The sequence below is a fragment of the Musca domestica genome, unplaced genomic scaffold (assembly GCF_030504385.1).
Source record: "Musca domestica strain aabys unplaced genomic scaffold, Musca_domestica.polishedcontigs.V.1.1 44, whole genome shotgun sequence".
NCBI lineage: Eukaryota > Metazoa > Arthropoda > Insecta > Diptera > Muscidae > Musca > Musca domestica.
Genome location: NW_026712334.1, coordinates 5650772 through 5677661, shown reverse-complemented (window position 1 = coordinate 5677661; position 26890 = coordinate 5650772). Strand labels below are relative to the sequence as shown.

At 31.5% G+C, this 26890-nt stretch overlaps 1 protein-coding gene across 2 annotated transcripts in view; it reads right to left on the bottom strand.

The window, feature by feature from the left end:
• Positions 1–13627: 13627 nt before the first annotated feature.
• The window catches only part of LOC101888306 (uncharacterized), a 48494-nt gene continuing 35231 nt past the window's right edge, over positions 13628–26890 (bottom strand). Inside the window, exons 3-4 of one of the 2 annotated variants that reach the window (XM_020036605.2) lie at positions 16697–16880; positions 13628–16638 (exon numbers count right to left, since the gene is read on the bottom strand). In XM_020036605.2, the coding sequence (XP_019892164.2) occupies positions 15077–16638; positions 16697–16880 (1746 nt within the window). In that variant the 3' untranslated portion in view covers positions 13628–15076. The remainder of the gene's footprint in view (positions 16639–16696; positions 16881–26890) is intronic. The other variant, XM_011294075.3, reaches the window with a different exon arrangement.

Below are 26890 nucleotides of genomic sequence, written 5' to 3'. Positions count from 1 at the left end.
AAATAGCTTAAATCATCTGAATATGGGGGCTATTTAAAATTTGGGCGGATATTTATTGTTTTTAGTGTAAATGGTTTGTGCTACAATATTTATATAATACCCGCAATTTTAAACCGGCTTTTATGCAGTATTTAGTACCTTTCAGAATAAATTTCTAACAACTCCACCTTAGATCATGCCTCGCATAAACGATGATCTCATTTCGTAACTACTGTAATTCATATGCAAAATCTCAACATTTTGACGATGATAAGGTCATCGATTTACCGACAAATATAAACGATCAGCATTCGGTCATATCCCAAATGGTCAAAAAATTCGCAACTTGCATATGGCAAAAAGGAGCATATAAATTCAGTCATCCTCTATACATATTTTACATATTTTAAAAATATAAGTCCAAATCTGCGAATGTGCATTCAACAAAAATCACGAATAACTACCGAATCGCTATTTTTGATGTCTCAATTTTTTCGTTCACTAACATCTGCTCCAATTGCTGTTGCTTAATTTTTGGACAAACAAATAGCTTGTTTTTATTTAAGGGTTATTTGTTATTATTGCAAATTGACAATTTAAATCCACTGAATATTTTAAATAATCAATAATTGCTTTGCTCCATAAAACACAACTCTTTATGTTGTTTACTTTATAGAAGGTTAACAAAATTTCCATCAACGCCTTAAAGTATGCAATAACAAAATTTATTTTCATTACAAGAATATATGCGCAACCAAATAGAACGACAATTGTTATCATAGTTTCTAAACCTTGCAACAGATGGCACATGTGTACAATAACGATAACTTCCAGTTTAGTTTAATTTAATACAGTACACCGTTTCCACAAAAGATAATCATGGGAGGTTTGCTCACATTTTTCCCCATTATTTCACTATGGCCGTCGTACAACTGAACAAAGAAAATAATGTGTCGAGAATATGAAATTTGCAATTACAACTTTTTACTTTTAAATTATGAAATTCCAAAATTGTTTCGAAAACTCAAAATTTAGCTTGCTGAATTGCAATAGAATGTGTCGAGAATATGGAATTTGCAGTTATAATTTTTTAATTTTCAAATTTTGTTGTATTCAGCTAGCTGAATTCCCCATTTTTATTGAAAACTCAAAATTTGGCTTGCTGAATTGCAATAGAATGTGTCGAGCATGTTGAATTTGCAATTATATTTTTTAATTTTCAAATTTTGTTGTATTCTGCTAGCTGAATTCCCCATTTTTATCGAAAACTCAAAATTTAGCTTGCTGAATTGCAATAGAATGTGTCGAGAATATGGAATTTGAAGTTATATTTTTTTTAATTTTCAAATTTTGTTGTATTCAGCTAGCTGAATTCCAAAATTTTTTCGAATCTCAAAATTTAGCCTGCTGAATTGCTATAGAATGTGTCGAGCATGTTGAATTTGCAATTATATTTTTTAATTTACAAATTTTGTTGTATTCTGCTAGCTGAATTCCAATTTTTTTTTCAAAAACTCAAAATTTAGCTTGCCGAATTGCAATAGAATGTGTCGAGCATGTCGAATTTGCAATTATAATTTTTTAGTTTACAAATTTTGTTGTATTCAGCTAGCTGAATTCCAAAATTGTTTCGAAAACTCAAAATTTAGCTTGCTGAATTGCAATAGAATGTGTCGAGAATATGGAATTTGCAGTTATAATTTTTTAATTTTCAAATTTTGTTGTATTCAGCTAGCTGAATTCCCCATTTTTATTGAAAACTCAAAATTTAGCTTGCTGAATTGCAATAGAATGTGTTGAGCATGTTGAATTTGCAATTATATTTTTTAATTTTCAAATTTTGTTGTATTCTGCTAGCTGAATTCCCCATTTTTATCGAAAACTCAAAATTTAGCTTGCTGAATTGCAATAGAATGTGTCGAGAATATGGAATTTGAAGTTATATTTTTTTTAATTTTCAAATTTTGTGGTATTCAGCCAGCTGAATTCCAAAATTTTATCGAATACTCAAGATTTAGCTTGCTGAATTGCAATAGAATGTGTCGAGAATATGGAATTTGCAATTATAACTTTTTAATTTTAAAATTTTGTTGTATTCAGCTAGCTGAATTCCAAAATTTTTTCGAAAACTCAAAATTTAGCTTGCTGAATTGCAATAGAATGTGTCGAGAATATGGAATTTGCAGTTATAATTTTTTAATTTTCAAATTTTGTTGTATTCAGCTAGCTGAATTCCAAAATTTTTTCGAAAACTGAAAATTTAGCTTGCTGAATTGCAATAGAGTGTGTCGAGAATATGGAATTTGCAGTTATAATTTTTTAATTTTCAAATTTTGTTGTATTCGGCTAGCTGAATTCCAAAATTTTTTCGAAATCTCAAAATTTAGCTTGCTGAATTGCAATAGAATGTGTCGAGAATATGGAATTTGCAGTTATATTTTTTTAATTTTCAAATTTTGTTGTATTCAGCTAGCTGAATTAAAAAATTTTTTCGAAAACTTAAAATTTAGCTTGCTGAATTGCAATAGAATGTGTCGCGAATATGGAAGTTGCAGTTATGATTCATTCGTTTTCAAATTTTGTAGTATTCAGCTAGCTGAATTCCAAAAATTTTTCGTAAACTCAAAATTTAGCTTGCTGAATTGCAATAGAATGTGTCGAGAAAATGGAATTTGCAGTTATATTTTTTTAATTTTCAAATTTTGTTGTATTCGGCTAGCTGAATTCCAAAATTTTTTCGAAATCTCAAAATTTAGCTTGCTGAATTGCAATAGAATGTGTCGAGAATATGGAATTTGCATTTATAATTTTTTAATTTTCAAATTTTGTTGTATTCAGCTAGCTAAATTCAAAAATTTTTTCGAAAACTCAAAATGTAGCTTGCTGAATTGCAATAGAATGTGTCGAGAAAATGGAATTTGCAGTTATATTTTTTTAATTTTCAAATTTTGTTTTATTCAGCTAGCTGAATTCTAAAATTTTTTCGAAAACTCAAATTTAGCTTGCTGCATTGCAATAGAGTGTGTCGAGAATATGGAATTTGCAGTTATAATTTTTTAATTTTCAAATTTTGTTGTATTCGGCTAGCTGAATTCCAAAATTTTTTCGAAATCTCAAAATTTAGCTTGCTGAATTGCAATAGAATGTGTCGAGAATATGGAATTTGCAGTTATAATTTTTTAATTTTCAAATTTTGTTGTATTCAGCTAGCTGAATTCCAAAATTTTTTCGAAAACTCAAAATGTAGCTTGCTGAATTGCAATAGAATGTGTCGAGAAAATGGAATTTGCAGTTATATTTTTTTAAATTTCAAATTTTGTTGTATTCAGCTAGCTGAATTCCAAAATTTTTTCGAAAACTTAAAATTTAGCTTGCTGAATTGCAATAGAATGTGTCGAGAATATGGAAGTTGCAGTTATGATTTATTCGTTTTCAAATTTTGTTGTATTCAGCTAGCTGAATTCCAAAATTTTTTCGTAAACTCAAAATTTAGCTTGCTGAATTGCAATAGAATGTGTCGAGAAAATGGAATTTGCAGTTATATTTTTTTAATTTTCAAATTTTGTTGTATTCAGCTAGCTGAATTCCAAAATTTTTTCGAAAACTCAAAATTTAGCTTGCTGAATTGCAATAGAATGTGTCGAGCATGTCGAATTTGCAATTATAATTTTTTATTTTTCAAATTTTGTTGTATTCAGCTAGCTGAATTACAAAATTTTTTCGAAAACTCAAAATTTAGCTTGCTTAATTGCAATAAAACGTGTCGAGAATATGGAATTTGCAGTTATAATTTTTTAATTTTCAAATTTTGTTGTATTCAGCTAGCTGAATTCCAAAATTTTTTCGAAAACTCAAAATTTAGCTTGCTGAATTGCAATAGAATGTGTCGAGAATATGGAATTTGCAGTTATATTTTTTTAATTTTCAAATTTTGTTGTATTCAGCTAACTGAATTCCAAAATTTTTTCGAAAACTCAAAATTTAGCTTGCTGAATTGCAATAGAATGTGTCGAGAATATGGAATTTGCAGTTATATTTTTTTAATTTTCAAATTTTGTTGTATTCAGCTAGCTGAATTCCAAAATTTTTTCGAAAACTCAAAATTTAGCTTGCTGAATTGCAATAGAATGTGTCGAGAATATGGAATTTGCATTTATAATTTTTTAATTTTCAAATTTTGTTTTATTCAGCTAGCTGAATTCTAAAATTTTTTCGAAAACTCAAATTTAGCTTGCTGCATTGCAATAGAGTGTGTCGAGAATATGGAATTTGCAGTTATAATTTTTTAATTTTCAAATTTTGTTGTATTCGGCTAGCTGAATTCCAAAATTTTTTCGAAATCTCAAAATTTAGCTTGCTGAATTGCAATAGAATGTGTCGAGAATATGGAATTTGCATTTATAATTTTTTAATTTTCAAATTTTGTTGTATTCAGCTAGCTGAATTCCAAAATTTTTTCGAAAACTCAAAATGTAGCTTGCTGAATTGCAATAGAATGTGTCGAGAAAATGGAATTTGCAGTTATATTTTTTTAAATTTCAAATTTTGTTGTATTCAGCTAGCTAAATTCCAAAATTTTTTCGAAAACTTAAAATTTGGCTTGCTGAATTGCAATAGAATGTGTCGAGAATATGGAAGTTGCAGTTATGATTTATTCGTTTTCAAATTTTGTTGTATTCAGCTAGCTGAATTCCAAAATTTTTTCGTAAACTCAAAATTTAGTTTGCTGAATTGCAATAGAATGTGTCGAGAAAATGGAATTTGCAGTTATATTTTTTTAATTTTCAAATTTTGTTGTATTCAGCTAGCTGAATTCCAAAATTTTTTCGAAAACTCAAAATTTAGCTTGCTGAATTGCAATAGAATGTGTCGAGCATGTCGAATTTGCAATTATAATTTTTTATTTTTCAAATTTTGTTGTATTCAGCTAGCTGAATTACAAAATTTTTTCGAAAACTCAAAATTTAGCTTGCTTAATTGCAGTAAAACGTGTCGAGAATATGGAATTTGCAGTTATAATTTTTTAATTTTCAAATTTTTTTGTATTCAGCTAGCTGAATTCCAAAATTTTTTCGAAAACTCAAAATGTAGCTTGCTGAATTGCAATAGAATGTGTCGAGAATATGGAATTTGCAGTTATAATTTTTTAATTTTCAAATTTTGTTGTATTCAGCTAGCTGAATTCCAAAAATTTTTCGTAAACTCAAAATTTAGCTTGCTGAATTGCAATAGAATGTGTCGAGAAAATGGAATTTGCAGTTATATTTTTTTAATTTTCAAATTTTGTTTTATTCAGCTAGCTGAATTCCAAAATTTTTTCGAAAACTCAAAATTTAGCTTGCTGAATTGCAATAGAATGTGTCGAGCATGTCGAATATGCAGTTATAATTTTTTAATTTTCAAATTTTGTTGTATTCGGCTAGCTGAATTCCAAAATTTTTTCGAAAACTCAAAATTTAGCTTGCTGAATTGCAATAGAATGTGTCGAGAATATGGAATTTGCATTTATAATTTTTTAATTTTCAAATTTTGTTGTATTCAGCTAGCTGAATTCCAAAATTTTTTCAAAAACTCAAAATGTAGCTTGCTGAATTGCAATAGAATGTGTCGAGAAAATGGAATTTGCAGTTATATTTTTTTAATTTTCAAATTTTGTTTTATTCAGCTGGCTGAATTCTAAAATTTTTTCGAAAACTCAAATTTAGCTTGCTGCATTGCAATAGAGTGTGTCGAGAATGTGGAATTTGCAGTTATAATTTTTTAATTTTCAAATTTTGTTGTATTCGGCTAGCTGAATTCCAAAATTTTTTCGAAATCTCAAAATTTAGCTTGCTGAATTGCAATAGAATGTGTCGAGAATATGGAATTTGCATTTATAATTTTTTAATTTTCAAATTTTGTTGTATTCAGCTAGCTGAATTCCAAAATTTTTTCGAAAACTCAAAATGTAGCTTGCTGAATTGCAATAGAATGTGTCGAGAAAATGGAATTTGCAGTTATATTTTTTTAATTTTCAAATTTTGTTGTATGCAGCTAACTGAATTCCAAAATTTTTTCGAAAACTCAAAATTTAGCTTGCTGAATTGCAATAGAATGTGTCGAGAAAATGGAATTTGCAGTTATATTTTTTTAAATTTCAAATTTTGTTGTATTCAGCTAGCTGAATTCCAAAATTTTTTCGAAAACTTAAAATTTGGCTTGCTGAATTGCAATAGAATGTGTCGAGAATATGGAAGTTGCAGTTATGATTTATTCGTTTTCAAATTTTGTTGTATTCGGCTAGCTGAATTCCAAAATTTTTTCGAAATCTCAAAATTTAGCTTGCTGAATTGCAATAGAATGTGTCGAGAATATGGAATTTGCATTTATAATTTTTTAATTTTCAAATTTTGTTGTATTCAGCTAGCTGAATTCTAAAATTTTTTCGAAAACTCAAATTTAGCTTGCTGCATTGCAATAGAGTGTGTCGAGAATATGGAATTTGCAGTTATAATTTTTTAATTTTCAAATTTTGTTGTATTCGGCTAGCTGAATTCCAAAATTTTTTCGAAATCTCAAAATTTAGCTTGCTGAATTGCAATAGAATGTGTCGAGAATATGGAATTTGCATTTATAATTTTTTAATTTTCAAATTTTGTTGTATTCAGCTAGCTGAATTCCAAAATTTTTTTTGAAAACTCAAAATGTAGCTTGCTGAATTGCAATAGAATGTGTCGAGAAAATGGAATTTGCAGTTATATTTTTTTAAATTTCAAATTTTGTTGTATTCAGCTAGCTGAATTCCAAAATTTTTTCGAAAACTTAAAATTTAGCTTGCTGAATTGCAATAGAATGTGTCGAGAATATGGAAGTTGCAGTTATGATTTATTCGTTTTCAAATTTTGTTGTATTCAGCTAGCTGAATTCCAAAATTTTTTCGTAAACTCAAAATTTAGCTTGCTGAATTGCAATAGAATGTGTCGAGAAAATGGAATTTGCAGTTATATTTTTTTAATTTTCAAATTTTGTTGTATTCAGCTAGCTGAATTCCAAAATTTTTTCGAAAACTCAAAATTTAGCTTGCTGAATTGCAATAGAATGTGTCGAGCATGTCGAATTTGCAATTATAATTTTTTATTTTTCAAATTTTGTTGTATTCAGCTAGCTGAATTACAAAATTTTTTCGAAAACTCAAAATGTAGCTTGCTGAATTGCAATAGAATGTGTCGAGAATATGGAATTTGCAGTTATATTTTTTTAATTTTCAAATTTTGTTGTATTCAGCTAACTGAGTTCCAAAATTTTTTCGAAAACTCAAAATTTAGCTTGCTGAATTGCAATAGAATGTGTCGAGAAAATGGAATTTGCAGTTATATTTTTTTAATTTTCAAATTTTGTTGTATTCAGCTAGCTGAATTCCAAAATTTTTTCGAAAACTCAAAATTTAGCTTGCTGAATTGCAATAGAATGTGTCGAGAATATGGAATTTGCAGTTATAATTTTTAATTTTCAAATTTTGTTGTATTCAGCTAGCTGAATTCCAAAATTTTTTCGAAAACTCAAAATGTAGCTTGCTGAATTGCAATAGAATGTGTCGAGAATATGGAATTTGCAGTTATATTTTTTTAATTTTCAAATTTTGTTGTATTCAGCTAGCTGAATTCCAAAATTTTTTCGAAAACTCAAAATGTAGCTTGCTGAATTGCAATAGAATGTGTCGAGAATATGGAATTTGCAGTTATAATTTTTTAATTTTCAAGTTTTGTTGTATTCAGCTAGCTGAATTCCAAACTTTTTTCGAAAACTCAAAATTTAGCTAGCTGAATTGCAATAAAACGTGTCGAGAATATGGAATTTGCAGTTATAATTTTTTAATTTTCAAATTTTGTTGTATTCAGCTAGCTAAATTCCAAAAATTTTTTAAAAACTCAAAATTTAGCTTGCTGAATTGCAATAGAATGTGTCGAGAATATGGAATTTGCAGTTATAATTTTTTGATTTTCAAATTTTGTTGTATTCAGCTAGCTGAATTCCAAAATTTTTTCGGAAACTCAAAATTTATCTCGCTGAATTGCAATAGAATATATCGCGAATATGGAATTTGCAGTTATAATTTTTTAATTTTCAAATTTTGTTGTATTCAGCTAGCTGAATTCCAAAATTTTTTCAAAAACTCAAAATCAAGCTTTCTTAATTGCAATAGAATGTGTCAAGAATATTGAATTTTCAGTTATAATCTTTTAATTTTCAAATTTTGTTGTATTCAGTTAGTGGAATTCCAAAATTTTTTCGAAAACTCAAAATGTAGCTTGCTGAATTGCAATAGAATGCAATAATTTTTTAATTTTCAAATTTTGTTGTATTCAGCTAGCTGAATTCCAAAATTTTTTCGAACACTCAAAATTTAGCTTGCTGCATTGCAATAGAATATGTCGAGAATATGGAATTTGAAGTTATAATTTTTTAATTTTCAAATTTTGTTGTATTCTGCTAACTGAATTCCAAAATTTTTTCGGAAACTAAAAATTTAGCTTGCTGAATTGCAATAAAATGTGTCGAGAATAAGGAATTTGCAGTTATAGTTTTTTAATTTTCAAATTTTGTCGCATTCAGCTAGCTAAATTCCAAAATTTTTTCAAAAACTCAAAATCAAGCTTGCTGAATTGCAATAGAATGTGTCGAGAATATGGAATTTGCATTTATAATTTTTTAATTTTCAAATTTTTGTTGTATTCAGTTAGTGGAATTCCAAAATTTTTTCAAAAACTCAAAATCAAGCTTGCTGAATTGCAATAGAATGTGTCGAGAATATGGAATTTTCAGTTATAATCTTTTTATTTTCAAATTTTGTTGTATTCAGTTAGTGGAATTCCAAAATTTTTTCGAAAACTCAAAATGTAGCTTGCTGAATTGCAATAGAATGCAATAATTTTTTAATTTTCAAATTTTGTTGTATTCTGCTAGCTGAATTCCAAAATTTTTTTGAAAGCTCAAAATTTAGCTTGCTGAATTGCAATAGAATGTGTCGAGAATATGGAATTTGCATTTATAATTTTTTAATTTTCAAATTTTTGTTGTATTCAGTTAGTGGAATTCCAAAATTTTTTTCGAAAACTCAAACTTAAGCTTGCTGAATTGCAATAAAATGTGTCGAGAATAAGGAATTTGCAGTTATAGTTTTTTAATTTTCAAATTTTGTCGCATTCAGCTAGCTAAATTCCAAAATTTGTTCAAAAACTCAAAATCAAGCTTGCTGAATTGCAATAGAATGTGTCGAGAATATGGAATTTTCAGTTATAATCTTTTTATTTTCAAATTTTGTTGTATTCAGTTAGTGGAATTCCAAAATTTTTTCGAAAACTCAAAATGTAGCTTGCTGAATTGCAATAGAATGCAATAATTTTTTAATTTTCAAATTTTGTTGTATTTAGCTAGCTGAATTCCAAATTTTTTCGAATACTCAAAATTTAGCTTGCTGAATTGCAATAGAATGTGTCGAGAATATGGAATTTGCAATTATAATTTTTTAATTTTCAAATTTTGTTGTATTCAGCTAGCTGAATTCCAAAATTTTTTCAAAAACTCAAAATCAAGCTTTCTTAATTGCAATAGAATGTGTCAAGAATATGGAATTTGCAGTTATAATTTTTTAATTTTCAAATTTTGTTGTATTCGGCTAGCTGAATTCCAAAATTTTTTCGAAAACTCAAAATTTAGCTTGCTGAATTGCAATAGAATGTGTCGAGAATATGGAATTTGCAATTATAATTTTTTAATTTTCAAATTTTGTTGTATTTAGCTAGCTAAATTCCAAATTTTTTCGAAAACTCAAAATTTAGCTTGCTGAATTGCAATAGAATGTGTCGAGAATATGAAATTTGCAGTTATAATTTTTTAATTTTCAAATTTTGTTGTATTCAGCTAACTGAATTCTAAAATTTAGCTTGCTGCATTGCAATAGAGTGTGTCGAGAATATGGAATTTGCAGTTATAATTTTTTAATTTTCAAATTTTGTTGTATTCGGCTAGCTGAATTCCAAAATTTTTTTGAAAACTCAAAATTTAGCTTGCTGAATTGGAATAAAATGTGTCCAGAATATGGAATTTGCAGTTATAAGTTTTTATTTTTCAAATTTTGTTGTATTCGCCTAGCTGAATTTCAAAAATTTTTCGTAAGCTCAAAATCTAACTTGCTGAATTGCAATAGAATGTGTCGAGAATATAGAATTTGCAATTACAATTTTTTACTTAAACATTTTTTTTTATTCAGCTAGCTAAATTCCAAAATTTTTTCGAAAACTCAAAATTTAGCTTGCTGAATTGCAGCAATGGAATATGTCGAAAATATGGAATTTGCAGTTATAATTTTTTAATTTTCAAATTTTGTTGTATTCAGGTAGCTGAATTCCAAATTTTTTTCGAACACTCAAAATGTAGCTTGCTGAAATGCAATAGAATGTGTCGAGAATATGGAATTTGCAGTTATAATTTTTTAATTTTCAATTTTTGTTGTATTCAGCTAGACGAATTCCAAATTTTTTTCGAAAACTCAAAATGTAGCTTGCTGAATTGCAATAAAATGTGTGGAGAATATGGAATTTTAGTTTTATGTAATTCTTTTGTTCCTCTTCTATTGAGCTTACGATCTCGTCACTTGGGTTAAAAATGTTTTTTGTCATAGAAGTTATTTTTTAAAATAACTTCTGGGGAGAATATCCCAGACAAGAAACAAGGGAACTGATGAGGATTGGTGGCTCTTTCCGAAAACTAGGTATTCCCTGCCTTACCCCCTGGTAAACACTACCATCGTTCTCCACTCATAAACAAACGTTGTTTTTATAAAAACAACAATAATGGGATTTTGCCTGACGATTTTGCAACAACATAATTTTTTATTTTCAAATTTTGTTGTATTCAGCTAGAGGAATTCCAAAATTTTTTCGAAAACTCAAAATTTAGCTTGCTGAATTGCAATAGAATGTGTCGAGAATATGGAATTTGCAATTACAATTTTTTATTTAAAAGTTTTGTTGTATTCAGCTAGCTGAATTCCAAAATTTTTTCGAAAACTCAAAATCAAGCTTGCTGAATTTTCAAATTTTGTTGTATTTAGCTAGCAGAATTCCAATTTTTTTCGAAAACTCAAAATTTAGCTTGCTGAATTGCAATAGAATCTGTCGAGAATATGGAATTTGCAGTTATAATTTTTTAATTTTCAAATTTTGTTGTATTCAGCTAGCTGAATTCCAATTTTTTTTCGAAAACTCAAAATTTAACTTGCTGCATTGCAATAGAATGTGTCGAGAATATGGAATTTGCAGTTATAATTTTTTAATTTTCAAATTTGGTTGTATTCAGCTAGCTGAATTCCAAAATTTTTTTGAAGACTCAAAATTTAGCTTGCTGAATTGCAATAGAATGTGTCGGGCATGTCGAATTTGCAATTATAATTTTTTATTTTTCAAATTTTGTTGTATTCAGCTAGCTGAATTCCAATTTTTTTTTCGAAAACTCAAAATTTGCTTTGCTGAATTGCAATGAAATGTGTCGAGAATATGCAATTTGCAGTTATAATTTTTTAATTTTCAAATTTTGTTGTATTCAGCTAGCTGAATTCCAAATTTTTTCGAAAACTCAAAATTTAGCTTGCTGAATTGCAATAGAATGTGTCGAGCATATCGAATTTGCAATTATACTTTTTTAACTTTCAAATTTTGTTGTATTCAGTTAGTGGAATTCCAAAATTTTTTCGAAAACTCAAAATTTAGCTTGCTGAATTGCAATAGAATGTGTCGAGAATATGGAATTTGCAGTTATAATTTTTTAATTTTCAAATTTTGTTGTATTCAGCTAGCTGAATTCCAAAATTTTAGAATTTTTAATCTTCAAATTTTGTTTTATTCAGCAAGCTGAATTCCAAATTTATTTTTTTCGAATACTTTATATTTAGCTTGCTGAATCGCAATAGAATTTGTCGAATTTGCAATTAGATTTTTTTTAATTTTCAAATTAATTTTTTTTTTAAAACTCAGCATGTTGAGTTACAATGATCTTTAGAATACCAAGTGTCTTTTGCAATTAATTTGTATTTTGCACATATTTTGATGTATTCAATAAAATGTGCCGAGCATGTTGAATTTGCATTTTTTTTAATTTTCAAATTAAATTTTTTTTTCAAAACTCAGCGTGTTGAGTTACAATAATCTTTTTTCGAAAACTCATAATAAAATACTTGTAGTTTATCATTTATTTAAATGGTTTATTTTATTTTGTCAAAAATGTTTTAATACATCAAAGTTTATTAAGCATATTCATTTGTCATCGTCAGCACTTAAATACTATTAATGAAATAAATAAATAAAATTAGGGTTACAATTAAGTAAATAATAAGTAAGAGATAGAAGGCAAAGAACTAAGAACAACTTCAAAGTACAATAGATACATTTTTAATAAGTAGAATAAATGACATGATTTGTTTTAACATCGATTTAAGTTTACTTAAAATATTTAATGACTATATGAAAATAAATTAAACAAATACAATAAATTATAATAAATAAATAAATAATAATTACTATTAAAAACAAAAAAAGTCTTAATTATTTTTAGAGCAAATTGTTGCATTCAATTCTGGCAAAAGAACGAAACAAAAATACAACTCTAATTAAAGAAAAACAAAAAAAAAAGATTTGAACTTTTTAAATATGGCTTAGCACCAGTTTATGTTGTTGAGTGTGTATGTGTGTATGTATTTCCTTTCAATAAATTAAAATTAAAAGATGAGTAAATTACTTAAGATGTCCTTTTTTTGTTTTCATTAGTTTTAAGAACTTAAAATAATACTTTCTGAGAGAGAGCGAGAGATAGGAAAGGACAAAACGAAGAGAATAACGAATTAAGAACTACCACCATATTTGCTGCTAAGAAGCGTCTCAGAAGAATACCCATTTTATTTCATTATGTTTTTTTATTATAGTTATTGGTTTAGTTTTTTAAGTGTATGTGTGTTTTTGTGATTTCTATTTTTAAGAAACGACCAAAAATATTTATTTATTAAAAATTTGCTTTTAATTACCATTTGTTGTTGTAATGTATCGTCTATTTTGTTGTTTTAATGTGTTGAATTAAAATTAAAGCTTTTTGTTAAAAATAATAAATTGAATTATATGTATGAAAATAAATTTAAATTGGAAACTTAGGCTTAGTCTTGTTGAAATAGAAATAAAAGCTATAGAAACAGAATCAAGTGCGGACATGGCAAGACTGATCAAGGCGAATGAATGAAAAGTGATAGAGGGTAAAGTATGATTCATTATTATTTTTCTTGTAAATAGTATAAGAAGCCAAAGAGGTGGAAAGTATTTACCAAAAAAAAAAAATAGTATAAATAAAATTAAAAATCAGATATAAAACTTACCTCTGACAAACCCATTTAAATATTTCCATGATCATTGCGATATAAAATGAGGTCCAAACATCAACTGATTTTGAAATTACGTTTATGTAAACTTGACCAAATTTGACGTAAATTGTATTAAAAGTTGAAAGGATGCAAAAACTGCTATTATAGCTAGAATTTATGCTAGGATATACAAACTCGGATTCGTCGTATACGCTTTTTTAAGGAATTAAACCGACAAATCCCTTTTTTCATTAAATGATCTAAATCCAGAAATGTATTTTAAAAGGGTATCGAAAAATATGGACACAGTTTCAAATTTTATTTATAGAATTTGGAAACAGTGTGATGTTTTGAATTTTCAGCCATTAATTGTACATTTTTCTTAAAGATGTTATTATTAACAAATAAAAAAGCAGCGAAGTTCCAGGCCGAACTTTTTATACCCTCCACCGTTGGGAAGAAACTTGAAAATTAAAAACATATTCGTCGAAAAATACCTTTTGAACGAAAACCGTTATATGTTAGCTATACACAGACGTGGAACTGCTTAGACAATATCGTGGACTTATATAGACAGTTCTATTTCAGGGGCTAAAGTATTCAGAAGCAACTCCTTGTGTTGATTCTCAGACAATTCCATTGAAAATTTGGCTAAAATCATAAAAATACCAAATACGGGGAGGTACCATTATATGGGGGACATATCGTGGACCTATATAGATAAATCTCTTCAAGGGTTTAAATAAAAGATTTTTTTTTATGATAACAAAAGAAATTTTACCTACTTATCAGAAGATAACAGAATGGCAAATTCTCTTAAAATTTCACACATCCAAATATTTTTACAAACACAAGATCTGGTGTGAGCCCACACCTTTTACTACCCACTAAAAAAGCGGTCAAAAATGTTAAATAACAAAACGCTCGTTCAAATGTGAAATTAGCGACCGATTATTTTCAAATTTCTCACATCCCAGTATCTCTACCAACACCCTTAAACAGGAGGCGTGCGGAAAGTATCCCACACCACTGAATTGCGAAAAATATAACCTATGTTACTTTCAAACACTCCAGTTACTGTGAACATTTCGGGGAATACCGTTTGAGATTTTTTTATGATAGAATCTTTTATATAATGAGGACTACAATACTCATGATTAATTGTTGTAGATCTAAATCAGGGAAATACACGAAACTATTACTATGGTCTTTGAATATCTCTATTTTTTTCCAGTATATGTGGATTTATCTGAAATTTATCTTATTAAAAGGTACACTGCAATGAAATAAGAAACCTTTGAAATAGGATTAAGTTTCGAAAAAATCGGTAATTCGATTAAAGATTAAAATTATTTGGAAATTTTTGTGGGTTAGAGGTAAGTTCATCTTTTCTCCCACTTTAAAAATTATTTTTTCACACATTTCATAAAAAATCCGAAGTTTTGGAAATATTTTCACATTAAGCCAATGCTTAAATTAATCAAACAGTCTTCTATGAATTATGAATTTTAACCTCCTCACTTTTAATCATTCGCCCTAGGACCTACTTGCCATGCCCATGAACTATTTTTTTAAGACTATCAAAAAAGTGGTCATCAGCGACAACACAGTTGCCACACATATTGCCACATTTCTGACTATAAAAACACCCTACATTTGTTGTTGGTTTTTGTTGTTCGGCTGATTTTCTTTCATTTTCTGATTTGTACTAGATATCTATGTATGCGTTCTTGCCTTCGATAGAGTACCATGATGACTTGATGGTGGCGGTGGAGGTATTTGTATGACTGGCAATGTTCCCGACAATTGAGGATTTGTAAATGCCACTGCCCTTTCCTTCTTCGAAATCGATGAGAACGGCCTTAATCGTATATAAAGGACCGCCGAAATAAGGCACGATGTTACCAAAATGCCCAGAAGTACGATAAGTGTTATCGCAAAGCCAGGCGTGGTCATGCAGATGAGACCATCTTCTCTAGCTGGAAACACCATTGTTTGGGCTGCTGCTGAAGCGGTGGCATTGGCATTTTCATCAATGGCAAATGTCAGGTCACCAGAGGACACCACTTTGATGATGCGATTCAAACCAACCTGAGGTTCATTGGGATCGACGGCACGGGCGCGACGTTGTACACGACGTTCATCTCTTCGCTTGCCAATGGAACTGCCCACATGATAGGTGTCTACATGCAGCTGGGGTGGTGGTGGGCCGTATTGAGATTCGGGGCCAACTTGTAAATGATGAACTTCCTGAAGATTGGGGTCAGAACACTGGTCAGGACATTGATAGCGACAAATTTGTATGGTACACTGGAAGTGGACTTCCATGGAATCGGGAAATTTGAAAGCTTGGAAATGGGCATAGGACAGTACCGAAGCGGAGGCTCCAAAGTTTTTGATTTTGGTGAAGCGAGACATCAGTTTTGGTCTGGTAACACATCCCCGTTGATCAACCAATTGTATGGGTGCACGTTTTCCGTCGTGGGCTACACAATTTCTTACCAACATATCGAATTTCGAATCATCATCTTTAATGGCCAAAACCATGGTCATGGTCTGTCCAATCTTTACTAAACCTGAGACCTCCGAAGCCCAAGGCCCTTTGCCAACTTGAATTTGCATCCAACATCCTACATTGTCGCCGGCAAAGTCTGCTCTCACCACATCCAACATGTCGACAGGGAACGGACGGAATGTCACACTTTTCTCGTATTGATCGTGCCAGGTGCAACGCAATTTACGGGCCTGATCCCACACCTCTTGCACCTGAGGATCGTATTGTATGACAATGATGTTCTCAAAATAGGTGCCAGATCCCGACTCATGGCCATAGCCATAAAGGCCGTTCTCAGTATTTCCCGATGTGCCACACTCGTGTAAACCAATGTCGAAGGTGGCCGAGGCCCGACCCAATCCCGAGGGCAAGTGGACACAATTCATGTTGCTGTAATGGCCCTTGGAGAATACAATGCCATAGAAGGGTTTGTCGAATTGGACAAATACTTTCATGCCATTCTTTTCACATTTTACATCCAGGGAAATGATTTTAGCCATATCCTGCACCGGGGATGACCAAATCTCATTGGTACTGGAAGCACCCACACTTAAATCGGGCAATGCCTGGGGCACGTGCACGGGAGCTGGTGGTGGTCTTTGAGGTGGCAACGGTGGTGGTGGTCCTTGATAGGCGAGCTGTGACGGAGGTGGCGGTGGGCCGAACGGTTGACCCAACGCCAATGGTATGCCCTGATTATTGCCTGTAATAACATAAAAAGTTGCTATTATTCACAAAATTATCACAGTTCTTGTGGCTTAAATCTTAAACAAGTCTCTTACTTCTGGCCGGTCCGGGCCCCTGGGGCGGTGCCTGTTGTTGCATATTGTGTTGATAGTGCACCTTTTGTGGCTGTTGTTGTTGCGGTTCAGGTTCAGATTCCAAGGCAACTTGATCCACTTCATTGTCGTGATCGGATATTTCTTCGTTACCCTTAACCACATCTCCATCGTCGGCTAAAGCAAGCTGGAAGAAAAATAAAAAAGAAAATTGCATTTTTTAAGAAAATATTTTCAATATTAATGAATTAGTTTGAAAACAAAATGCTGAAACAGACTAAAGCTCAATTTTTAAACTTGGAAAAATTCCCATCTGAGATGAAGATGATTGGTCTGCGGTGTTTATTGTGTTTATTGTTTTTTGAAATATAGAGTTTATGTCTCCTTAAGTGAAATACGCTTTATTTGTCTCAAGAAAATTTTTGAATCAGAATCTGAATACAGAAATGAACTGTAGTTATTATACCCTCAGCCATATGGCTAGAGAGGGCCAAAACGTGCCTCATCGAAATAACGGTTTAAACCCTAGGTCTAATCCGTTTCCTAGGACCAAATCCGTTTCAGGACATTTGGAGTCGATCTAGCGATGTCCGTCCTTCTGTCTGTCTGACTGGCTGGTGTGCACGATAACTCTCGACGGGAGTATCCGATTTGTTACAACTTGGTACATTGTAATATTATTATCAAACTTAGATCGAGTTCAGAGATGGGCGATATCGGTCCACTCTTTCTGTACCTCCTCCACAAAAGGTCAAAATTTACTGCACGGAAAGAGAAAGAATGATCCGATTTTGCTCCAACTTTGCAGGACCTAGTACTTGCATAAATTCTAGGTTAAAGTCACAACGGATCAAAATTCGAATAATTATAACTCTTATAATGTGTTGTAAGAGTCCGATTGTCGTCAAATTGCACACATCAAAATATTTTTTATTAACCCTAGGTCTGTCGCGATGATGGGATATATCTGCCCACTCCTTGTGGTATCTTCTCCAAAAGGGTTAAAAATTTGAATATCGATGAATATTATAAAACGTGAAATTAACATTCCATTCCAATCAAACCTGGCACAACTCAATATTTTCATCAATACAAAATCTCCCACAAAGTGTCGATAATAAAATCCGAATCATCCGGTTCACTTCATATTTCACTCATCCCATTATTTGTACTAACACAAGATTTTTTTGCTAACGCAAGATCTGTTGTGAACATGATAGATATTTACCAATCCCTTATGGTATTTACAATTTTCAATATTTATATATGTCATAACTTGCGAAACAAAACAACGATTCTATACACCTTGCTATATTCAAATATTTCCCATTAACATAAATCTGATTTGAATATGTCATTTATCGAAATTTATGATTTCGTATAAAATCGGACATTTATCGATTTTCTTAAAATTTTGCAGATATTAATATTTTTATCTGTATTAGATGAAGTGGAATATTTCGTTCCGCTATATCTGGTACGTCACGCATATTTCCACATTTTCTAAAAATTTGCCCATAATTCATATAAAGTATGGGAAGTAGACGATACAGTCCATTATTATTGACATTATTTAGATTAGGAACGAATTCGACAATACTGGCCAACTGCTTTGAAACATCCCCCATAAAGGATCAACAGTTTGAATTATTGTAACTCAAGGCTGGGGGTATACCTCTTTCCGCAAAACCGACAGATGCTATTCAACTTTTTTTATTAATTACACACATTTACTTCCCTCCACTTCTCCATTCCCCAAAAAATATTCACCTTCCCATATAATGGTCATTTCTCCAATCATCCTCTTCATGCCAACATTATTATTGAATATCAGGATTTAATCATATTTTTTACTTTCTCGAAATTCCCACGATGTTGTGAAACCCTTTCATTTTTTTCTCTTTGTTTGTATCAAAGATTCCGCGTTGAAATCGAAAACTTGTTTCCTCATTTTCAAATCACACGCGAATAACTTTCATTTGTGCTACTCCTTTGAATGAAAAAAAAATAACTATCAACCTGTTTTCCATGAAAGCTGTAAAAACGACCAATTTTTACACACAATGTCCTAAATTAGTTTCGGCCGCTCTCTCGCGGTAAAATCACCATTAAATAAATCAAATATGAATAATTGTGTGACAGTGGGTTGGATGAAAAGGAGTCAAGTGATGTTTCAATTCCGGTTCTTTTGGCAAGACAAGCATTTCATACATTACTGCCTTTGAAGATGATCGTAATTCAACATTTTCAGAAGACAACAGATTGTTTGAAATAGCCCTTGAAGATAGCATGGCATTTTGTGAACTAAAAAAATGTTTATATATAGGTTCATATAACGTAAATACTTCAGCAGCGCTTTTATAAGTTAAAAAAGTTTCATTCCTCCTGTATGAATGGGGAAATTTTGGTTTTCTATGAGTTAGAAGATATGCGGGAGTACTTTGTGAGAGAATACGATTCTCTAGTTTCAACATGAGGAAATACGTTCTTATAGAAGACGTTGACACTATTAGACCTTCTGGTCTGACAAAAAACCTTCTGGTGTGACATAGAACTTTTTTACGGGACAGGTCTAGTCTTCTATGGGATAGAAAATTTTTTGGTCAACTCTGTTGGATTCACCGGCTCATGTTTTAGTTACCCCGATATTTGTTGTAAAAAACAAGTAAGGAAAGGTAAAAAGTCGGGTGGGCCGACTATATGACACCCTAGACCTCCATGCGTATTTACTAGAGCTCCCGTAACAAAAAATTTTATATTGGGAATTTATGTGGAGGGAGGGACTTTATCACAAAATTGGATGAAACATATATATATATATATATATATATATATATATATATATATATATATATATATATATATATATATATAAGGCCATAATTCGTGCCAAAGGTGACCAATTCGAACAAATCTAAACTTATTGTAAAAATTTGATGCCATTTCCGATAATTTTTGTTTCATTCAATAAGATTTAAAAAAAAATGTAAAAATTATGGTGTTTGATTTTGTTTTTTATCTCACTCTGTATTTGATACAATTTTGTTTTGGGTGATCAGATAGTGCTTGAAATCTGATGTTTGGTTTTAGGGTCGCTGTTCATGTGTGGTCTAGACATATGGAGGTAGTTTTTGGAAATGTGTATTATAATTGTACGAAAAATACTAAATGGAATCCTTAAATTTGATATTGAGGTATCTATTAGTATCTGGAATTGAGATATTTAGGTGGTTTTTGTAGTATGATTGTACTCAAAGTATTAAATATCCCTAAAGTTTGTATTGCGTGAAGGAATAAGCGAAATCCTGAAAGCTGATGTAGATGTCGGAGGTGTATTTTGGAAATGAAAAGTACTAGATGGTACTAAATTTGATATTGTGTGAAGGGATAGATCTGGAATCCCGAAATTTAATATTGTGGTCTCTGGCATAGAGATATGGAGGTGGTCTTGGAAATGTGTATTATAGTTGTACAGAAAATACTAAGTAGAACTAAATTTGGCATTTTTTGAAATGATAGAGCTGAAATTACAAAGTGTAAATCCTGAAATTTGATATCACGGTCATTAGTTGAGATATGGAAATTATTTTGTAAATGTTTGCTTTAATAGTACGAAAAGAACTAAATATTACTAAATTTGATATTGGACGAAAGGATAGAGCTGAAATCCTGAAATTTGATATGGAAGTCACTGGGGAGAAAGGAGGTGGTTTTGCAAATGTGTTCAAAATGTCACAAAATGTTTCGTTGGGTGTTGGGATATAAATGGAATTCTGAAATTTGTTATATAGTCCACTGTTGGTCTCCAGGGTATACAAATAGAGACTTTAAAATAGTTTTGTCACAAAAAATTTATGTAGGTCCATTGTGAAAATGTTGAAGACTTTTCTGATGTAAAAGGTAAACAATTTCCCATTATTCTTTCTGAAAAAGCACAAACGTGTTTATTCAAAGTCATAAAATTTAGTACGATGTACGAAATTTTGAATAAAGAATTTTATCAAACCGAATAAATTATGCAGTTAAAAGGCTTAACACGGACTTTTGGATCGAATCTAATATATTAAGGTAGACTTTCCCACTATGAGCCGTTTTTTACGCTTCTTCCATTTCTTTCAAATATAAATAAAAAACAATTTCACCAAACAAGAATTCCGCTGGGATGAAATTGAAAGTATTACACCAAAAAAACATATTTTACACACAGAATGCGAAAGTGTCCATGGCCATGACAACCGTAATTTCTTATACAAAGAATAAAAAATAATCTTTGCAAAAAAAAAAAAAATAATAACAATAACACACAAGAGTGCCACAGTGGAAACTAAAAGGGGTCGGCACAGCTACGACAATTTTATGGTAGATGCGTGCCATTTGTAAGGCATGTGCCGGCAATACCAACTACATGCCGTATACTGACTGCGTAAAGTTGTCGTACTTTTTAAGTTTATATTTGGAGCTGATGGCAGAGATTACTTGGTGGGGTCGATTGGTTAACGGGCTGGCTCGCCGGTTGATTAGCTACCTGTCTGTCTGTATGTATATACGTGTCTCTCTCTGTCAACCGGCTTGTTAACATGAATGGAGATTAAAAATAGGGCAACCACTTTTTAACGTGTCTCACTGCGTTCACGGCCAAAACACACCAAGTAGTTTGTTCGCATATTGGTCGGGGTGCTTTCAATTGGGCGACACACATACGCACATCGCTCACATTATCCGGACATCAGAAAGTGGGAACAACATTTGGCAACAATCGATAGCCAACGATTATTATGCATTTGTGTCGAATTTTAAACTCCACTTGGAGAGAGGAGTGGTCTGTCTAGTTGCAATGTGCGTTAAAGCTTCTTGGTACTCTTTGCTTTGCAATTGTAGCAATTTTCAAAATGTCCCCACATTGAAGTATGCTGGTTGGATGACTGGTCGGTTAGGTACTTGATTATGCGGATATATTTCAAATAAAAATTAACGAAAGCAAAAAAAAACGAAAATGTTTACTACCACAACTTTTACTTGGTTGTCTGAAGCTATCTTCTGTCTGGCTGTCCGTCTCTACATTGACCATCCAATTTTGGTCAAATTTGGCAGTAAAAAAACTTGTTTACGGAAACGAAATTTATTTGCGAAATTTCTTGAAAAAGCAGCAACCAACCGCCTTAGGAAAAATGACAAAGATAAGAAAGGCCAATGGATCGATTTTTTTTCCTTCTTAAAAAGATCATCAGTGTTTTCACTTTTTTCCTGACCAGGCCTTTGCATATTTCCTCTTTCTTTGGCTGGATCAATTTTTAAGATTTTTTCCAGCCTTGAATTTTGAGACTAATTTAATCGATAAACGCTGTTTTAATTTGCAATCTTCAAGAGGCGGTCTGGCTGGTTGGTTGGCAAAGTTACATTCTATACTTCGCCCAGATCGAATTACATTCCCACGCTGAGTGCCTGCCTGACTGGTTTTTAGGCATTTCAAGTTATGGATTAAGAGGAAAAAGTTATTTTTTCTGGTAAAGAAAAGGCATTTCTTTTCGGGTTGACATTAATGAGAAGTTGCGTTTGGTATGCCAAGGAATTTTTTTTTATCGAAGAAAGATCGCAGCACATCATAAAACAATTTCCATGGCAAAATTGTGAATGGAGGAATGTCATTAGGTCGGCACATAAATCCGTTGCATTATTTTACTGCACAGAAAGGTGTTTCGCTGCTGTCAAATTAGATATTTATTTAAATGACAACATGGTTTCGGATTATAAATGATAATTGTAATTGCATAATCCGAAATGGACAAACAATGCATGGCTTGTACATCATTGATCTCAAATCGGGAGAAATGATATCTACAGGATATATAATTTAATCTGAAACGAAAAAATTCGACAAAATTTTGGAGAGGTATATCTAGGCCGTATGTGATAACTTGTGTCGAATGTCACTTTTATATATATCCTATATATAAGAGAGTCGTAAAATGATGACGAAAAGTATTAAATAGTACTATATTTGGTACAATTTGGTATTGGTTGAACAAACAGTGCTTGAAATCTGAAATTTGCTATTAGGGTCGCTGTTCAAGTGTAAGCTGGACATACGGAGGTGGTTTGGGAAATGTGTACTATAACTGTACGAAAAGTACAGATTGGTACTATATTTGGTATTGCGTAAGGGGATAGGGCTGGCATCCTCAAATTTGATTTGGAGGTCTCTGTTGGTATCTGGAATTGAGATATGGAGGTGGTTTTGGAAATGTATACTACAAGTGCACGAAAAGTACTGATTTTGGATCACTATTGGTATCTAGGGTGGATAGATGTTGATCGAACCCCAAAATTTGATATAAAGATCATTGTTGGTATCTGAGTTAAAAATATGGAAATTGTTTTGAACGAAAATAACTAAATGCTACCGAATTTGGTATTGGATGAAGAGACAGAGCTAAAATCCTGGATGGATGTCACTGTTGGTGCCTGTAGTTGAGAGAAGGGTGGTGGGATAGAGATGGAATTCTGAAATTCGGTATCGAGGTCTCTGTTGAAATTCGAAATAGTTTGTACGATGTATGACATCGATGTCTTGGAATGGCTATATAAAATTTTGAGGTGTACTTTTCGCTGACGAAGTAAAGGGCAGTTGATAGTCTCTATTCATAAAAGAATAGAGTGATGACTGATCAATCAACGCCTCGATGAAGCGGCTGAAACTACAGTCCTGGAATGTGGTGGCTTTATGTACTAAAAAGTACGCAAAAGTACTAAATACTAAGAGACTTGGTATTTGGTTTTATGCAATGAGTCTCTTTGGACAAAATTCGTCTCAGGATATTTGCAGTTGATCTAGAAAGGACGTCTATCTGTCTATGTAAACGATAAGGGATTATCCGATTTGGTCCAAATTTGGCAGATCGTAATATTTATACCCTAAGCCCAGATAATATTTAGATATGGCTCCTATATATAGCTTCGTCCGATTTGTCTTTTATTGTGTACCAAATGTGTAATATTAGGCCAAATAGGATGGAATTTGGCACATACTACAAAATTGAGCCTAGAACCAAGCATGTCAAGTTTGGTGAAAATCGATTTTGATATAGCTATAGCTCTCATAAGATTCATAAGATTTGTTAATTTCGTCGGCCACAAAAAAGATATCATATACAGCCCAAAAATACTTTTGTCATATTTTATCGAGATCCGTTCAGATTCGGATATAGCTCCCATATACATCCAAATTAAGTTTAGTACTTGAAATTTGAAAATTTGTTGAGACATGGCTACATCTCTCATGCCTCACGTATGTAATACGAGCATGCTCTCCACAACAATGATATATGGTACCAGATACAGCTCAGAAATACCTCTACCTCGGAATACCTCGGTTCAGATTTAGAAAAAGCATTAGAACGACTTCTAATAAACTGAATTGAATGACCTGAAAATCCTTCCTCAAAAAGCTAAAGCTGAAAATTCGTCTGAAGGCCTTCTACGGCTAGAGCACACATTCTTAAATATCAAAATATAAAAATAAATTATAATTTACTCAATTTCATTACATCGGGTTTCCAAAAATATAAAACTAATTTTGTGAGAGGTGTATTATGGAGTCTTTAGTACATTTTCCACAAAACCTATCCCAACAATTGGAGGGAAAACGCATTTTACTGAGTTTTCTTCAACAAAGAAAAAAGCTATGTTCAATTAATTTTCAATTTGTTTCCAATTTGCTATCAAACAATTACACTGCGATTTCCTTACTCTATTCAATTGTACCTATCGATTCTCTGGAAAAAAGAAAAAAAAAAAACAAAAATAGAGAAAGAAACCGGTATTCAATTTTCACTAGATAGCATCTGCTATATTTGGACTAATTAAACCAAATAAAAATCGTTCCAATGATTGGAAGAAATTAAAAAAAAAAAAAAATTTATTTCTAGTTTCCTACCACTTCAGCCTCGATTTTTTTCTCAGCGATGAATGAATGAATGACTGACTGAATGAATGAGCATTGCCTGAATTCAATAAATGGTCCAAAAATGGTAACAATGACACAGTCTCGAACCATGCTGCACAGAGGCCTGCTGCATTTTCTAAACAACTTGCCCGATATAGTTATATAAGTAAATGCAACCAACCATTTACTGCATGGCAATGTGAACAACTGCAATGATGCGATGAGAAGATGACGATGATGGGAGGTGGTGGTAGTGATATGCCTTGACGATCAACTGACAAACGAACGTACGACGAACACCATGTATGGGCACAAAAAGAAAGTAAACTGTAAAGTAATCCGGTTTAGATACGGTTCCGTTTCAAATTAAGTTCAAGGCTAGAAAATAGAAATAAACGTGCAACGGTTCACATATAGACGACAGTCCAGAGACGAACAGTAGCAGGCCAAAGTGGTAGCTTCAGTGTTTAGAAATATACACAAAAACTGCAACAACAATTCAATGTGAAAAAGCACTGAAGAAGAATACTTAGGTGCATGAATAAAAGAAGCGGAAGAGAATAAAAAAATGAAAAGCAAATTAAAAAAAATGAAAAATAACACTGGTGACATATATTTTCCCAAACCGTGTGTACAGCTAGCAGACTGTATTTTACACTTTTCTTTATTGTTATTGTTGGACTATGATTTACCGTCAGCCTTACCCATATACTTGCATGTGTATATATAGACATTATATGGTACATAAATGTCATTGCAATTAACATTGTTTGCTGCTGTATCAAATATAGGGGAACATATGAGAAGCATTATAACAGTTCACGGCAAATACGCTCACATAATGTTGTTGGTTAAATTGCTCTTTGAAGATTGTGCCACAAACACGATGTGTCGCTGTTTGAAAAATAATTTTCTTACTGTTACCAACAAAACACAACAACGAATTGTAGGCCATTCAGTGATTACGACCTTCAAAATTCCAAACAATCTTTATACCACCAGTTCCATAAAATGTTATTTATATCCAAGTTTTTCATTTATCGAAAATAATAATAGCAAAATTATTACTTTTTGTATGAAAAAGTGTTCAAAATGTTTCATCTTGAAGTTTACCGAAGAGCATATAAGTTAAACCATTGCACAACGCTAGAACATCAAATTTTTCAGGCCAAAACTAACCACCACCAAATCTAAATCATAGAAACCAATTTTGGCCTCAATATCGAATTTCAGGGTTCAAGCTCTATCCATTTACTCAACGACAAAATTTAGTATCATTTAGTAATTTACGAATAATCACAGCATTCCCAAATCCATCCAATTCTTTCAAAACTATATAATTTCAGATCTATCCTAAGACTCAATTCCAAATTTATTACCTTATTTTTCGTACAGTTATACTACCCATGTCCACAACCAACTTCTTCTCTCCACCCTATATACCAACAGTGACGTAAGAAATAAATTTCAGAATTCCATGTCCTACTCAACAACCCACAGAACATTCTGTAACATTTTTGTACCTTTCCGATATACACCCAAAGGGATTTCAGTTCCATCCCTTAACCCAATACCAATTTAGCAACAAACTCCTCCCCTGAACCCTAGACACTAACAGTTACATTCATATCAAATTTCAGGATTTCAGTGCTATTCATTCACCATGTCAAGTCCATATCAAGTTTGAGAATTCCAGCCCCATCACTTAATCTAATACCAAATTTGGTACCTTTCGGTGTTTTTCGTACAATTCATACAATTATCACACAATTCCAGATACCAACAAAGAAATTAATATCAAATCAGCCTATCCCTTCACCCAATACCAAGTTTAATACCATTCAGTTTTTTTTCGTGTAATTATAGTAGTTCGAAACCACCTTCATATGTCGAGGTGTAGCCTAAAATTAACAGCGAACCTAATTTAAGATTTAAAATGCTATCTTTTCACCCAATATCAAATATAGTACTGTTTAGTACTTTTCGAGCACTTGTGGTGCCGATTTCCAAATCCACCTCCTAATCACAAACCTACCACCAACAGGGACCCCAATACAAAAAATCCATCACTACAAAACAAACTTTGCTGTGAAACAGATTTGCCAATAGAACATGTGTCGAGCTTGGAGGGTAGCGGGTATTTAATTCGCATATGCTAAATCGTAATAAGCTCGAAAAAATACTACTTTCAGATAATGGCCCTGTAAGCCATCATCCAAACCAAATATATCTGATGAGCCTTGATTCTTATACCA